General features: G+C 35.9%; 1 protein-coding gene across 3 annotated transcripts in view; it reads left to right on the top strand.

Moving 5' to 3' along the window:
* The window catches only part of VIRMA (vir like m6A methyltransferase associated), a 60,838-nt gene extending 44,344 nt beyond the window's left edge, over window positions 1-16,494 (top strand). For 2 of the 3 annotated variants that reach the window (XM_034668312.1, XM_002929426.4), the window contains exons 18-24: window positions 10,051-10,203; window positions 10,680-10,840; window positions 11,394-11,490; window positions 12,904-13,070; window positions 13,530-13,861; window positions 15,115-15,258; window positions 16,147-16,494. In XM_034668312.1, the coding sequence (XP_034524203.1) occupies window positions 10,051-10,203; window positions 10,680-10,840; window positions 11,394-11,490; window positions 12,904-13,070; window positions 13,530-13,861; window positions 15,115-15,258; window positions 16,147-16,301 (1,209 nt within the window). In that variant the 3' untranslated portion in view covers window positions 16,302-16,494. The remainder of the gene's footprint in view (window positions 1-10,050; window positions 10,204-10,679; window positions 10,841-11,393; window positions 11,491-12,903; window positions 13,071-13,529; window positions 13,862-15,114; window positions 15,259-16,146) is intronic. The other variant, XM_034668313.1, reaches the window with a different exon arrangement.
* The last annotated feature ends 286 nt before the right edge of the window (window positions 16,495-16,780 follow it).

Below are 16,780 nucleotides of genomic sequence, written 5' to 3'. Positions count from 1 at the left end.
CTCTCTCTCGTCTGTCTCCTTGCCCTTGGCTACTTGATAGAATCTCTGAATATCCCAAACCAAATTCATAATCTTCCCACATATACTTGATTTATCTTTAACTGACCTACTTTTATGTCATGATCTTCCTTGACCTTCAAGATAGAAATCATGAAATAAAACTCAACTTGCCGCCTTTTCTTCATCTTTAGCAGCTGTCATTCCTGTCAGTTTTATTCATAAAACCTTTCATATTTCATTTCTTTGTATTTCTGTTACCTTAGATTTCCTTCTTGCCGCTGCTTTTTTTATAAAATTTTTATTGATATGTGATCTACATCTCATAAAATTCACCCCTTCAAACTGACAGTTTGGTGGTCCTTAAGTATATTCACAGAATTGTGCAACCATCACCGCTAATTTCAGAATGCTTTCAGAATTCTGAAAAGAAGCTCTGTGCCCATAACAGAAACTCCCCATTCCCCCTTTTTCCTGGGCCATGGCAGCCACTAACCTACTTTTCTGTGTCTGTATCAGTTTCTGCAGAAAGATTGCTGAGATTTTGTTAGGGATTGTATTGAATCTGTAGATCAATTTTGGGAGTATTACTATCTTAATACTATTAAGTCTTCATATCCATGGACATGGCATGTCTTTCCATTTATTTAGATTATCTTTGATTCCTTTCTAAGATATTTTGTAGTTTTCAATATACAGATCTTGTACCTCTTTTGTTAAGTTTATGGCTCTAAATTGGGAATTTTTTAATGCTATTGTAAATGGAATTGTTTCTCAATTTCCATTTTTGAGTTGTTCTTTGCTAGTGTTTAGAAAAATAGAGTTGATTTTTGAATCTTGGTATTGTATCCTGTGACTTTGCTGAACTTGTTTATTCTAATAGTTTTTTTGTGATTTTCTTAGGATTTTCTGTATATAAAATCATATCATTGCAAATAAGATAGTCTAACTTCTCTCTTTCCAATCTGAATATGTTTTCTTTCTTTCTTCCTTTTTTTTTTTTTTTTGCCTAATTGTCCCTGCAAGAACCTTTAGTACATATTGAATAAAAGTAGCAATAATTGACATCTTTGTCTTGTTCCTGATCATAGGGAGAAGACTTTCAATCTTTCACGATGAAATACAGTGTTAGCTATGGTTATTCAAACCCTTTATCAGTTGAAGAAATACTTCTGTTCCTAGTTTGTTGTGTGTTTTTATCATGAAAGGTGGTGGATTTTGTTTGTCTTTTGAGATGATCATGTTTTCTCCATATTCTGTTGATGTGTATAGTATATTATATTGATTGATCTTCACATGTAGAACTGGTCCTGTATTCCTGGGATAAATCCCACTTGGTCATGATATATGATCCTTTTTTTTTTTTTTGCTATACGATCCTTTTTATATTTTTATATATTCAGTTTGTTTTATTTTATTGAGGAATTTTGAGTCTCTGTTTCTTTTTTTTAAGATTTATTTATTCATTTTATAGAAAAAGTAAGGGCACTTAACGCAAGCAGCAGGAGTGACAGAGGGAGCGGGAGGGAGTCCCAAGCAGGCTCCCTGCTGATTGTGGAGCCTGATGTGGGGCTCGATTCCAGGACCCTGAGATCATGACCTGAGCCTAAATCAAGGGTCAGACGCTTAACCAACTGAGCCACCCAGGTGCCCCTGGGTCTCTATTTTTAGGGATATTGGTCTACAGCTTTTTTTCATGTGGCATCTTTGGTCTCAGAGTGAGCTGTTAAGTGTTCTTTCTGCTTTTATTTTTTGGAAGCATTTGTGAAGGATCATATTCATTTTTTAAACATTTGGTAGGATCACCAGTGAAGCCATCTTGACCTGGGGTTTTCTTTCTTTCTTTTTTTTTTTAATGATTTTTTATTATATTATGTTAGTCACCATACAGTACATCCCCGGATTCCGATGCAAAGTTCGATGCTCCATTAGTTGCGTATAACACCCAGTGCACCATGCAATACGTGTCCTCCTTACCACCCATCACCAGTCTATCCCATTCCCCCACCCCCTCCCCTCTGAAGTCCTCAGTTTGTTTCTCATAGTCCATAGTCTCTCATGTTTCATTCCCCCTTCTGATTACCCCCCTTCTTTATCCCTTTCTTCCCCTACCGATCATCCTAGTTCTTATGTTCCATAGATGAGAGAAATCATATGATAATTGTCTTTCTCTGCTTGACTTATTTCACTTAGCATTATCTGCTCCAGTGCCGTCCATGTTGCAGCAAATGTTGAGAATTTGTTCTTTCTTATAGCTGAGTAATATTCCGTTGTATATATGGACCACAGCTTCTTAATCCAGTCATCTGTTGAAGGGCATCTCTGACCTGGGGTTTTCTTTGTGTAAAATGTTTTTGATACAAATTAAATTGCTTTACTCAATATAAATCTATTCATATTTTCTGTTTCTTCTTGAGTCAGTTTTTTTTTAAATTTTATTTATTTATTCATTCGACAGAGATAGAGACAGCCAGCGAGAGAGGGAACACAAGCAGGGGGAGTGGGAGAGGAAGAAGCAGGCTCATAGCGGAGGAACCTGTTGTGGGGCGATCCCATAATGCCGGGATCACGCCCTGAGCTGAAGGCAGACGCTTAACCGCTGTGCCACCCAGGCGCCCCACTTCTTGAGTCAGTTTTGGTAGTTTGTGGCTTTTTAGGAATTTGTTTCTCTTCATTCAACTACATTAACTTGAGGGAATATAGTTAATAATATTTCCTTATAAACTTTTTTACATCTGTAAGATTGTTAATGATGACCTCCTTTTCATTCTTGATTTTTGTAATTTGAGTCTTCTTTCTCCTTTTTTTCTCCTTTTGGTTAGTTTAGCTAAAGGTTCATCAGTTTTGTTGATTTTTTTTTTTCAGATAGCCAAATTTTGGTTACTTTGATTTTTTTTTCTTTTTTTTTTTTTACTTTTTTGAGAGAGAGAGAGATCGTGAGCAGTATGGGGAGGGATGGAGGGAGTGAGAGAGAGAGAATCCCAAGTAGATCCCCACTGAGCAAGGAGCCCATCCAGGGCTCAGTCTGATAACCCTGAGATCATGATCTGAGCTGAAATCAAGAGTCAGACACTTAACCGACTGAGCCGCCCGGGTGCCCCTTTTCTGATTTTTTTCTATTATTTTTCTATTCTCTACTTGTTTATTTCTGCTTTTATCCTGATTGTTTTTTCCTTTTACTTGCTTTGAGGTTAGTTTACTCTTTCAATTTCTAATTTCTTCAGGTGGAAGGTTAGGTTTTATTAATTTGACATTTTCTATTATGTGTTTTTCTTCTTTTTAAATGTAGGTGTTGACAGCTATAAATTTTCCTCTGTACACTGCTTGTGTCAGGTCATGTTTTTGGTTTTGTTCATCTCTGAGGATTTTCTAATCTCCCTTGTAATTTTTTCTGCAGCCTATTGGTTATTTATGGATGTGTTTAATTTTCACATAAGTGTGACTTTTCCAAATTTCCTTCTGTAATTGTTTTCTAACTTCATTCCATTGTGGTCAGAGGTCATACTTTGTTGAGGCTTATTTTACAGTATAGGGTATGTGCTATCCTGGAGAATGTTCCACGTGCCCTTGAAAAGAATATGTCTTCTGCCACTGTTTGATGGCATGTTCTGTACATGTCTGTTAGGAGTAGTTGGTTTATAGTTGTTCAAGCCTTCTGTTTCCTTGTTGATTTTCTGCCTAGTTGTTCTACCCACTACTGAAAGTAGGGGACTGAAATCTCCTACGGTTACTGTTGAAGTGTTTCTTTCTCCCTTTACTTCTGTCAGGTTTTTGCTTACAGCATCTTGAGCTCTGTTGTCAGGTGCATATATGTTCATGTTTGTCTTCCTGATGGATTGATGCTTTTGTTATAATAAAATGTCTTTCTTCATCTCTAATAATAACTTATGTCTAGTAATAACTTATGTCTAAAACTTTATTTTGAATTATTGGTATAGCCACTCTAGCTCTGTTTTAGTTATATTTTTTCTACCCTTTTACTTTCAATCTGTTTGTATCTTTTAATCTAAAGTGTGTCTCTTAGGGCACCTGGCTGCCCAGTTGGTGGAGCGTGCAACTATTTATCTCAGGATTGTGAGTTGGGTGTGGGCCATGTTGGGTGTGGAGACTACTAAAAAAAAAAAAAAAGTCAATCAATCAATAAATAAAGTGTGTTCCTTGTAGATACCGTATAGTTGGATTGTGTGTGTTTTACATTCTGCCAATTTCTTTTGATTGGTATAATCAATTTATGTATGTCTAATTACTGATAGGATGTATGTCTGGTGACTGTTTTATTTGCTTCCTGTATAATCTTTTCTCTCTTTATTATATCTTTGTGTTAAATAGATATTTATTACTTTGCCATTTCAACTTTTTTTAAAAAAGATTTATTTATTTATTTGTCAGAGCGCACGCACAGGCAGAGGGAGCAGCAGGCAGGGGGAGAAGCAGGCTCCTTGTCCAGCAAGGAGCCCAATGTGGAACTTGATCTCAGGACCCTGGGATCATGACCTGAGCCAAAAGCAGACCCTTAACCTCCTGAGCCACCCAGGCGTCCCCATTTTAACTTTTTTTGTTACTTCTTTTGTTTTGTTTTGTTTTGTTATTTTCTTAGTGGTTTTCCTGAGTACTACATTTAACACCTTAATTGAATACAATCTACTTCACATTAATACAACATAATTTTAATAGTATATAAAAAATGCTACAGTATAGCTTTATTCCCTTCCTTTGTGCTGCTGTTATCATGTAAATTACATTTTTATACATTATGAGCCCATCTACACGGTTTTATCATCATTGCTTTATTTTGTTGTCTTTCAATTCAGATAGGAGAAGAAAAAGTTACAAACAAAAATATGTTAATATTGCCTTTTACCTATATATACTTTACTGACATTCTTTATTTTTTCATGTGAATTTAAATTGCTATTTAATGTCCTTTCATGTCAGTTTGAAGGACTCCCTTAAGTATTTTTTGTGGAGTAGGTCTGCTACTGGTGAATTTCTCTCTCTTTCTCTCTCTCTCTTTTTTTTTTTTTTAAATCTAGGAATGTCTTATTTCTCCCTCTTTTTTGAAGGATAGTTCTGTCAGTTATAGAGACCTCTTGGTTGATAGCGTTTTTCTTTCAGCACTTTTAATATGTCTTTCCTCTAAATTCTGGCTTCCATTGGTTTCTGATGACAAATCAGTTAATCTTGTTGAGGATCCCTTTAATTAGCTGAGTCACTTCTCTTTTGCTGCTTTCAAGATTCTCTGTATTTGGTTCTTAATAGTTTGATCATGATGTGGCTAAATATGAGTGTCTTTGAGTTTGTTGATCCTTTTGGAAATATAGATTAATGTTTTTCATTAAATTTGGGCTGTTTTCAGCTATTATTTCTTCATATATTCTTTGTGACTCTCTCTTTCTTCTTTCTCTGGGATTCTTATTATATGTATGTTGGTGCTCTTGATGGTGCCTGGCAGGCCTCTGAGGTTTTGTTTTGTTTTTAAAGATTTTATTTATTTGACAGAGACACAGTGAGAGAGGGAACACAAGCAGGGGGAGTGGGAAAGGGAGAAGCAGGCTTCCCGCTGAGCAGGGAGCCCCATGTGGGGCTCAAACCGAGGACCCTAGGATCATGACCTGAGCCGAAGGCAGACGCTTAATGACTAAGCCACTCAGGTGCCCCTAGGTCTCTGAGGTTTTGCTTGTGGGTCTTCATTCTTTTTTCTTTCTGTTCCTTAAAGTGGATCATCTCAGCTGACCTGTCTTTAAGGTTGAGCCCCTCTACTGAATTTTTTATTTCAGTTACTGTACTTCTCCACTCTGGAATTTATATATAGATTTTTAAAAATTGATTCTTACACCTTTGTTGATATTTTCTTGCAGAGTATTGTATCATCCTTCTTTCTAGTTTCCTTCCAAACATTTACTTCTCTCACATATTCTGAATAGTTCTGTGTGAGTTCATATCTTTCTAAATCAGACCTCAAATCATGTCCCTCCATCCTACAATAACTTTTGGTGTCTGTTGAATAAATTCCGAGCTTTTTAGCATGGCATTCAAGACTATTTACTCTACGGGCAAAAACCCTTTGCAACCACTTCTTCCTTAGAAAACATTTTATACTATGCCATCATCCTTAAATCTCATCTATATATACACATCTTTCCTTGGCGATGCTTCTCTTAGCTTTTGGTCTCTTTGTCTATTTTCTGATAAAACTAATCTGTTCATAGTGCCTGTTTAACTCATCCCACTTTGTGAAGCCTTTGAGATCACTTTTCTTTCTGTACACTTTAAAGCATGTTATTAGATTTCTTTTTCATAGATCATTTACAGGCTTTTTTACCATTTCCCACACCACTTTCTGAATAATAGCTCACTTAGGTCAGAAAGCATATCTTTCTAGCTTTTCCCAGAGTACTTTTACAGTGTCTTGTGTGATCTAATACAAGCCTTATATTTAATATTTATTTATAATTATACTATGTAAATATAAGTATTTATAATTAACACTATGTTTAATATACAAGCAATATATTTACTATGAAGCATTGTGTTTAATACAAATAACTGTGTTTGACAAGTGAATAAGGAGATTTGAAACTGTATTACAAACAAATTTGATAGAATTTTCATTTTCCTGAAATAATTTTGTAGAGTATGTTTTTAAAAATCTTCTTAAAAATTCTTTATTACTACTTCTAATAGTAGTGTGTATACAGAATACTTCAAATTGTGCTAAATTTGACCCTAGATTTTGTAAGATGGCTTTTAGTATAAAGTAAGTGTATTAAAATGTAAAATGCATTTTATTTTGTTCAAAACTATTTCTGCTCATAATAATGAAAAAGAAATAGTATGGGGAGATGAAAAATTTGCATTGTACTGAATATTTTAATTCATAGTTTTTTTTTTTTTTAAAGATTTTGTTTATTTATTTAACAGAGAGAGAGACAGCCAGCAAGAGAGGGAACACAAGCAGGGGGAGTGGGAGAGGAAGAAGCAGGCTCCCAGCAGAGGAGCCTGATGTGGGGCTCGATCCCAGGACTCTGGGATCACGCCCTGAGCCAAAGGCAGATGCTTAACGACTGAGCCACCCAGGCGCCCCAATTCAAAAATCCTTTTTTTTTTTTTTTAGATTTTTTAGAGCAGTTTTAGGTTTGCAGCAAAATTGAGTGGAAGGTACAGAAAGTTTCCATATACTCCTTGTTCCCCCATCTCCCCCATGCACAGGCTCCCCTACTATTGTACAGTCTTCCCTACTATCTTCTGTTATCCCCTAATATCCCTTACTACCAGCCTACCAACCTTCTGCATTACAATGATATATTGATGGACTTACATTGATACATTATCTCAATCCATACCAATATCCACATTGACACATTATCATAATCCATGTCAAAACCCATAGTTTATATTCAGGTTCACTTGGCATTGAACATTCTGTGGTTTTTGACAAATGTATAATGATGTGTATCCACTATTTTAGTGTCCTGCAGAATAATTTTACTGCCTTCAATTTTCTGTGCTCCACTTATTCATCTTTTCCCTCTTAACCCTTGGCAACCACTGATCTTTTTACCAAAACCCTCCATAGTTTTGCCTTTCCAGAATGTTAGGTAATTGGAATCATACAGTATACAGCAAGTCTTCCATGTTTTTTCATGCCTTAATAGCTCTTTTCTTTTTAGCACTGAATAATATTCCATTGTGTGACTATCTTACATTTTTTCTATTCATTCACCTAGTGAAGGGCATCCTGGTGGTTTCCAAGTTTTGGTGATCATGAATAAAACTGCTATAAACATCTATGTGCAGGTTTTTGGGTGGAAATAACTTCTCCCCCTTTCTTTTATTTTATTTTATTTTTATTTTATTTTTTTAAAGATTTTATTTGTTTATTTGACAGAAACAGCCAGCGAGAGAGGGAACACAAGCAGGGGGAGTGGGAGAGGAAGAAGCAGGCTCATAGCAGAGGAGCCTGACGTGGGGCTCGATCCCACAACGCCGGGACCACGCCCTGAGCCGAAGGCAGACGCTTAACCGCTGTGCCACCCAGGCGCCCCCTCCCCCTTTCTTTTAAAGATTTTATTTATTTATTTGACAGAGATAGAGACAGCCAGCGAGAGAGGGAACACAAGCAGGGGGAGTGAGAGAGGAAGAAGCAGGCTCTTAGCGGAGAAGCCTGATGTGGGACTCCAGCCGGGATAACGCCCTGAGCTGAAGGCAGACGCTTAACTGCTGTGCCATCCAGGCGCCCCCTCCCCCCTTTCTTTAACTGATTAGTTTAGTCTGTTTTCTCTGACCTTTAAAAATAATGACCACTGTAAGGTTTTCTGATTCAACTACACTAAACTTTCTATCTCTTGGTGAGAGTGCTATGAATAACAGAGTGAGAAAAGAAGAAGATGCCTTGATAATTTGTAACCTGGTTAATATATTTATTTCTGTAAAATATATCTAGTCTATTAATTTGTCCATTTTATCAACATTTAGGGGACAGTTCTTTAAAGAGAACCCTGTGTAGTCTGTTTCTGTCAGTGCACTCTGATTATTTTTAACTCATTTACCTCAATTTTTAAAAAATAAAACATAGGCTAGACCATTGTCAACCTACCCTTTACCCTCACCTCCAAACAAAGCAATAAAACTCTTATAGATAATGTTTTATTGAATTTCTCATTAAAACTATATACCGTCTTCCTTAACACAACAGTGAATGACTTCCTTAGTCTAGTGTTTTATGAAATGTACAAATATGCTTCAGGCACAGTGTCAGTTTGAGTGGGAATCCATTAAGAGTAATTTTTATTTGGGACACCTGGGTGGTTTAGTCGGTTAAGCATCTGCCTTTGGCTCAGGTCATGATCCCAGGGTCCTGGGTATCAAACCCTGCATCGGGCTCCCTGCTCATTGGGGAACCTGCTTCTCCCTCCTCTTCTACCTCTCCCCCCAGCTTGTGCTTGTCTCTCTCTCTCTCTCTCTCAAATAAAATCCTTTAAAAAAAAAATAATTTTCATTGAAATGTGTCCAGTTATAAGACAAATGTTAGGAACTCCAAAGAAAATTCTTATTGTTAATGCCTATTTAAAAATACTAAATCCTGCATGTAGATTGGTATATATAGTCTCCTCTTAGAGACCATATTCGTTTTGAGCCATTTAAGCTGGGACACTTGGCTGGCTCAGTTGGAAGAGCATGCAACGCTTGATCTTGGGGTTGTGAGTTCAAGCTCCACGTGTAAAGCTTACTAAAAAAATAAACTTTAAAAAAATTTAAAAAATAAAATGGGCAACGCATGGGGAATATAGTCAGTAATATTGTATTAACTTTGCATGGTGACAGGTGGTATCTAGACTTATTGTGGTGATTAGTTCTCAATGAATACAAATATCTATTCACTGTTGTATACCTGAAACTAATATAATACTGTATGTTAATTATACCTAAATAAAAATAATAAAATAGGATTGTTTTCTAAAGATTTGGAACTACTTAAGTGTTCTATCATATGTGACAATGTGGATAGGTTTATTTTCATGAACCAAGATTTGGTTTGCTGGATGAATTTTCTAGTATTAAATTATTATCACGCCAAAATTCATTTTATTATATGGCTTACTTTTTAAAGCAGGAAGTACTAACTTTTTTCATGACCGAATATAACGTTAAATATGGTAGTTACCGTTTTCTTTAGTTGTTTGCCTTAACTCCAGAATGATAAATCCAGGTTCCATCAGATCTTTATTATAGTAGGCATTTTATTGAGTATCAGTCAGTATGTTACATGCCCTGCAAGTGCCATTGTATTTGCATTGGGTGTTTTTGTTGAGAAATCTTGCTGCTAGTAAATTGAATATGTGTATTTACCTATTTATTATGTGAGTCTTACTCAAAGAGATGTATTTCAGCCTTGAGCTGAGTAAATCTTTCTTAAAACTAGCCATTTGTACTGATGTAAAACCAAAACATTGAGGGGAAGATTGCCGCAAATGGCTTAAATATCTGAATAAGTTTGGAAGATCTTTGCAAATTTCTGTGCTCTCAAATTTAACTTGTGTGTGACATTTACAGGGATGTTGTGGAGATGATAGTGGTCTCATGGAAGTAGAGGGAGCTCATCCATCACGGACAATGAGTATTAATGCTGCAGAGTTAAAACAGCTTCTACAAAGCAAAGAAGAAAGTCCAGAAAATTTGTTCCTTGAACTAGAGAAGCTTGTTTTGGTAAAAAAAAAAAAAAAAAGAAAAGAAAAACAAAAACAGAAACAAGATAAAAACAGCTCATTCCCAAGATACATTTTCTTCTCTTTTTGACTAGTACAAGTTTTTCACAGTGACCTTTTTAAAGAGTGAACCCTTAGTTGGGTACTTACAAAGTTTGAAATACTCTTTGAATTAATAATTTGGGGTGAAGTCCTCCATACTATTATGAATCTTAAGAAGAAAGCAATAGTTTTTTTAATTATCTATTGTTTGAATGCAAGGTGCCCCCTACTACCATTCTTTAGAAATAAAATGACAAGTGTTTTTCATGTTTGTTTTATTTGAACATATTTAATATTAAGTTGATAAGTTTTTGACATTGTTGCAGATTTCTTAGTAATCAAAAAATACCACCTTTTCTAAAGAGTCAGTAGATTATGAGCATAAATGTTCTAGTTTTACCTGTATCATCTTATTCTGCTTTTGTTTGTATCTAGGAACATTCAAAAGATGATGACAATCTGGATTCTTTGTTGGACAATGTAGTTGGACTTAAGCAGATGCTGGAGTCATCTGGTGATCCTTTACCTCTTGGTGACCAGGATGTAGAACCAGTACTTTCAGCTCCAGAATCTCTGCAGAATCTGTTTAACAATAGGTAAAACACGCAATGTTTTGTGGTTAAGTAGATGATGTGTATTTAATGATTGGGGTCTAAAGAGGGCCAGCAAACTATTTTCCTGTAAAGGGCTAGATAATAAAAATTCTAGGCTTTGTAGGTGACATTCAGCCTCTGTTGCATATTCTTCTGTAGCTTCGTTTGTTTCTTATGGCTTTTTAAAAAACTTAAGAACTTGAAAAAATAAACTGTTTCTGGCTTACAGGCTGTATACAAGCAGGCTTGCAGAATGGGGGCCATAGTTCACTGATCCCTGTTCTAGAGGTTATATGTGTCTTGATCTTTGGAGCAGTGTACTTTGAAGCATAATAACTATTCAGTTTGATGGAATTATTCCCTAAATTTAGAAAAGTTAAATATACAGTTTCTGTATGCATTAGTACATGTAATAAACTTGGTTTTAAGTACTAATTTTACTAATAGTTTTGAGGGTACCATTTTTAATTGTACCTTTTCAGATTTTGCTTAGAACATAAGCTAAAATATTTGATTTTGGAACTCTGTGTTTTACCAAATACCTTTCTTGTTCTAGGACTGCATATGTGCTGGCTGATGTCATGGATGATCAGTTGAAATCCATGTGGTTCACTCCATTTCAGGCTGAAGAGATTGATACGGATCTGGATTTGGTATGAGTAATTTTATTAGTAAATATTAGAAAAAGTTACTGTTGATTTTTTTTGCTTTTTGTGTGTATTATTAGCACTAAAATAAGTTAGATATTGTATGGCTGTGAAAAGCCCATTTGGGTACTAGTACTGCATTATTTTTGTATCAATTGCCTAGTAATGGAATCCAGACCACTCAGTTCTTTCTAGTTAGTGATCTGTGTAGTTGAGAATTAGATTTTTTTTTAGAGAAAAATTATGTTTTTTGCCTAAGTACCCTGAAGCACTTTGTTTTCTTATATTTGTAGGGTATAGAATAGAGAAAAATACCTCACAAAATTACAGTTCATTCCTGTTTTTGGGTTCAAGGTGGGGAATGGTATTTTGGCAATCTGCTCTTAATTTGGGGGAAATGTAAAGAATCTATTTGTTAAAATAATGTAGGTACAAATGGGAATTCTTGTTCTTAAACATAATACTGTGAACAGGTAAGAGTATAATTAAACATTTAAAATTTAAAGCACTCCGATTTATGCTTCTCAGAGCTGTATTAGGGAGGATGATTTCAGTTACGTTATTGTACCATATATTGTATGGTACAGTATTGTACCTGAGCCAAAATCAAGAGTCAGACTCTTAACCAACTGAGCCATCCAGGCACCCCCAGCACGTAACTCTTGACCTTAGGGTTGTGAGTTCAAACCCCACGTTGGGCATAGAGCTTACTTAAAACTTTAAAAACAAAAAATAATTTCTCCTTTAGCATAAATTGTTCAATGATTTTTTAGAACTGTTCTGTCCAATAGAAATTGAGCAGTAACAGAATGTTCAGTGCCCTGTCTAGTACAGTAGCCATTAACTTTATGTGACTGTTGAGTAATGAAATGTTGCTGGTATAACTAAGGAACTGAATTTTATTTTTGTTTTAATCTTAATTAACATAAATTTAAATAGGCACATGTGGTTAGTGGCTACAGTGTTTAGCATCATAGATCTAAAATATTTGTGTTAGAAGTTGTTGTTTTAAAAAACTTTTATGTTGAAACGCAACTATCTTGGGGTGCCTGGGTGGCTCAGTCGTTAAGCATCTGCCTTCGGCTCAGGGCGTGATCCCAGGGTCTTGGGATTGAGCCCCACATCAGGTTCCTCTGCTGAGAGCCTGCTTCTTCCTCTCCCACTCCCCCTGCTTGTGTTCCCTCTCTTGCTGGCTGTCTCTCTCTCTCTTTCTCTGTCAAATAAATAAATAAATCTTTAAAAATAAATAAATAAGTAAAATCTTTAAAAAAAGGATGAGGGAAAGGGGCAGACCTATAATTTATTTATTATGAGAGTTAAATATTATCTACAGGAAATATGAATTTCTGTAATTAAATGTTACATTAATAATTACATTTAAGATGTATTTCTCATTTTGTTTAATTTTTATGACTGCAGGTGAAGGTTGACTTAATCGAGCTCTCTGAAAAATGCTGTAGTGACTTTGACTTGCATTCAGAATTAGAGCGCTCGTTTTTGTCAGAACCATCATCTCCAGGGCGAACTAAGACTACAAAAGGATTCAAACTTGGGAAGCACAAGCATGAGACCTTTATAACTTCAAGGTAAAATTTATTCTACTAAAGATGTTGATTGTGGTCATGGAAGCTTATTTATTGTAATGTACTTTAAGATAGACACAAAACTATAGAGAAAAAAGGAAGGTGACATAATACTTGAATCATGAATATTGTTTGGAATTTTTTTTAAAGATAATACTTTGGCCAGGGATATACCCAGTACATTTGTTACATTGTTTTACTTTATAAAGAGTTTAGAAGGTTTGAACAGTGGTGAACTGGATTATTTTAAGTAATTGTTAGTCATATCAGTAAAATGTGAGTACCATTCTTAGCTACTTTTGTTGTATATCCTGGAGAGTAATAGAGATATTTGCAGCATTAACACAACTGAATGAAGAAATAATTGATATGTAGTCTTCAGTATTGCAAACATTGACTTATATATTCACTGGAAATATGAAAAAAGGAAAAAGCATTCATGGAGTGTTTTTGTTTTAATAGTGGGAAATCTGAATACATTGAACCTGCGAAACGAGCTCATGTTGTGCCACCACCAAGAGGAAGGGGCAGGGGAGGATTTGGACAGGGTATACGACCCCATGATATCTTTCGTCAGAGAAAACAGAACACAAGCAGACCACCATCTATGCATGTGGATGACTTTGTTGCAGCTGAGAGTAAAGAAGTGGTCCCTCAAGATGGAATACCCCCACCCAAACGGCCACTCAAAGTATCACAGAAAATTTCTTCTCGTGGTGGATTTTCAGGCAATCGAGGAGGACGGGGTGCTTTTCACAGTCAGAATAGGTTTTTCACACCACCTGCTTCAAAGGGTGACTACTTAATATATATTTTCTAATGGGTTGGAGTATTGGAATATTAGAGTATTGAATAGAAGTGATTTAGTTGTAAGTGATTCACATAAAGTATTTTTTAGTTACTACAATTAAGTTACTACCTCAGTCCAGTGGTAACTATTTGTAGAGTACTTTATTGGATAGAAAAAATCCTTTTTAAGTTAATGTTTAATTAACTGCCTGTTTAGTGATAAGTTTAAAAGAAGTCAGCTGGCTAATTATTTTCCTTTTCACATTGGGAATTGTGTTTATCCTTTCTGAGTGAGTAGTATCTGTACATTCTGAGTAGTATCTAAACAGTTCTGCTTACCAACAATTTCTTTAGGATTCTTTTTTTTTTTTTTTTTTAAGATTTTATTTATTTATTTGAGAGAGAAAGGGATAGTGAGAGAGAGAGAGAGATCATGAGCAGGGGGTAGAGAAAGCAGGCTCCCTGCCAAGCGGGGAGCCTGACATGGGGCTTGATCCCAGGACCCTGGAATCATGACCTGAGCTAAGGCAGACGATTAACCGACTAAGCCACCCAGGCGCCCCTCTTAGAATTCTTTTGTGTAGTTCACCATTGAGTCTCTCATCTACTTCTTGATGTTATATTTAATCAGTATGTTGTTGTTGTTTTTTTTAGATTTTATTTTTAAGTAAATCTCTACACCCAACATGGGGCGTAGAGATTGGGTAGTACCCAAGATCAAGAGTTGCATACTTTACTGGCTGAGCCAGCCAGGCACCCCCATTTAATCCATTTTAAATTGCTTCAAGATTTTATCTGTTAATGAATTCCATTTCCAACCTTGTGTACACCTGTGTCATAACCTATTTCAAAATGCCACCCTCCATATGGGAACTAAGGAGACCACTGCACAGCAGAGCTTTAAACACAAATCTTTTTTCTTTTTAAAGCTGCTGTTATAGAATATAACAAAAAAACACAGAATTTGTTTTATTGATTGTTAAGGGTGGCTGCTCTTACTGCATGATATTTTTTTGCTTCTTAGATTTATTAAACATTATTCCTATTTAAAAAATGCTTCAAGATTTTAGAAACTACCTGAATGTGCTCGTAGAAATTATACTTTAAATTATATGTGGAACTCCATCCCAGGACCCCAAGGTCATGACCTGAGCCGAAGGCAGATGCTTAACTGACTGAGTCACCCAGGCGCCCCAAGTGTCGAATCTTTTTTAATCCAACTGAAGTTGTAGATTTTGATTGTGTTATCTGTGTTTAGGAAACTACAGTCGTCGGGAGGGAACAAGAGGCTCCAGTTGGAGTGCTCAGAATACTCCTCGAGGAACTTACAATGAAAGTCGAGGAGGCCAGAGCAACTTTAACAGGGGCCCTCTTCCACCATTACGGCCACTTAGTTCTACAGGTATACGTTCTTCCTGGTTGATATTGCCGAGAGAGGGAGGTGAATCCTCCTTTTCAAATTGTCGTGTATCATATACTCTAATTCTTGGAGGGAATATTTTAGGATATAGACTTATTATTCTAAAGGCAATTTAATTTTATATCTGCAAATGAATGCCCAATGTATATTTCCTGTAGGAATAATCAAAATTCTGGATTCTGAACTATGTGTGTAATCTGAGCAGTTTCACAGTGTTTTTCGTAATCTTAAAAGATTTTATTTATTTGAAAGAGAGAGAGAGCATGAACAGGAGGGGCAAAGGGAAAGGGAGAGAGAATCTCAAGCTGACTCTGTACTGAGCACGGAGCCCAATGCAGGGCTCAATCCCAGGACCGTGAGATCATGACCTGAGCTGAAACCAAGAGTTGGACACCTAACTGACTGGGCCATCCAGGTGTACCCATGCTCTGTTTTTATATTTCAGTAATGAAAGCCAATCCTTAAGGTACTTTTTGACCAAAGTATTTTAATAATAGAGATATCTTCATACAGTATATTCTGTTTTTGTTTACAATATTGCCTTGTGTGTGTAGGCATGTAACCTGTTTTTCCTAAACCCCTACTGTATCAAGTCTGGATCTCTTCTGACCAGAAGTAGCTTTTAGTTTCAAATGCATTTTCTTTTTTACAGCAGCTTTATTTGAGATATAATGCTCACATATCATACAATTTACCTTTTTAAAGTGGATAATTCAGCAGTATTCACCACATTTACAGAACCTGCACATGGATTTTAAAGGAGCAAAGCGTAATTCCTATCTTAATTTGAGTTCAGTTTTATAGATTACTATTTCTGTAGTGGGAAAGGAAAGGATGTTATGACTAAAAACTATATTCTTTCTTTTGTAGGCTACCGCCCAAGTCCTCGTGACCGTGCTTCCAGAGGTCGTGGGGGCCTTGGACCTTCCTGGGCAAGTGCAAATAGCGGCAGTGGAGGCTCAAGAGGAAAGTTTGTTAGTGGAGGCAGTGGTAGAGGTCGTCACGTACGATCCTTTACACGATAAAAATTCTTTTGGGAACATCCTGAGTGTATGTGAACATTTCATGAGGACGATAAAAATAAAATAAGACATTAAAGGACCAACTTAGACTTAGCAGTTACCTGGAGACATCTGAGAGAATATTTTTATCTGAAGAAAGCAGACTTTGTTTGATACCTAACACAAGATTTCAATAAAAATCCAAACTTTGTATGTATATTTGTATATATTTTTTTCCTTTCATATATAACTATTTACAGAATTTCTTAGGTAGAAAATGAACAATGAAGTGACCTTGGTCTTAGTGTATTTTCGCCTATGCCACAGATGCCCCCAATATATTCTCAGCTCATGGTGCCCTTTAGTGTTGCAGTAACTTTTTCACAGCACATCTAAGCCAAAAGAATTACCTAATACTTCCATTTATTAACAGTTGGGTCCATACAACTTATTAAGAATTTCTGTCATAACCATGAGTAACTGCGGACACTGCCAACTTCTCA

This window comes from Ailuropoda melanoleuca, chromosome 9, assembly GCF_002007445.2.
Source record: "Ailuropoda melanoleuca isolate Jingjing chromosome 9, ASM200744v2, whole genome shotgun sequence".
In the NCBI taxonomy this organism is placed as follows: Eukaryota; Metazoa; Chordata; class Mammalia; order Carnivora; family Ursidae; genus Ailuropoda; species Ailuropoda melanoleuca.
This window is presented reverse-complemented; position numbering and strand designations above follow the sequence as displayed.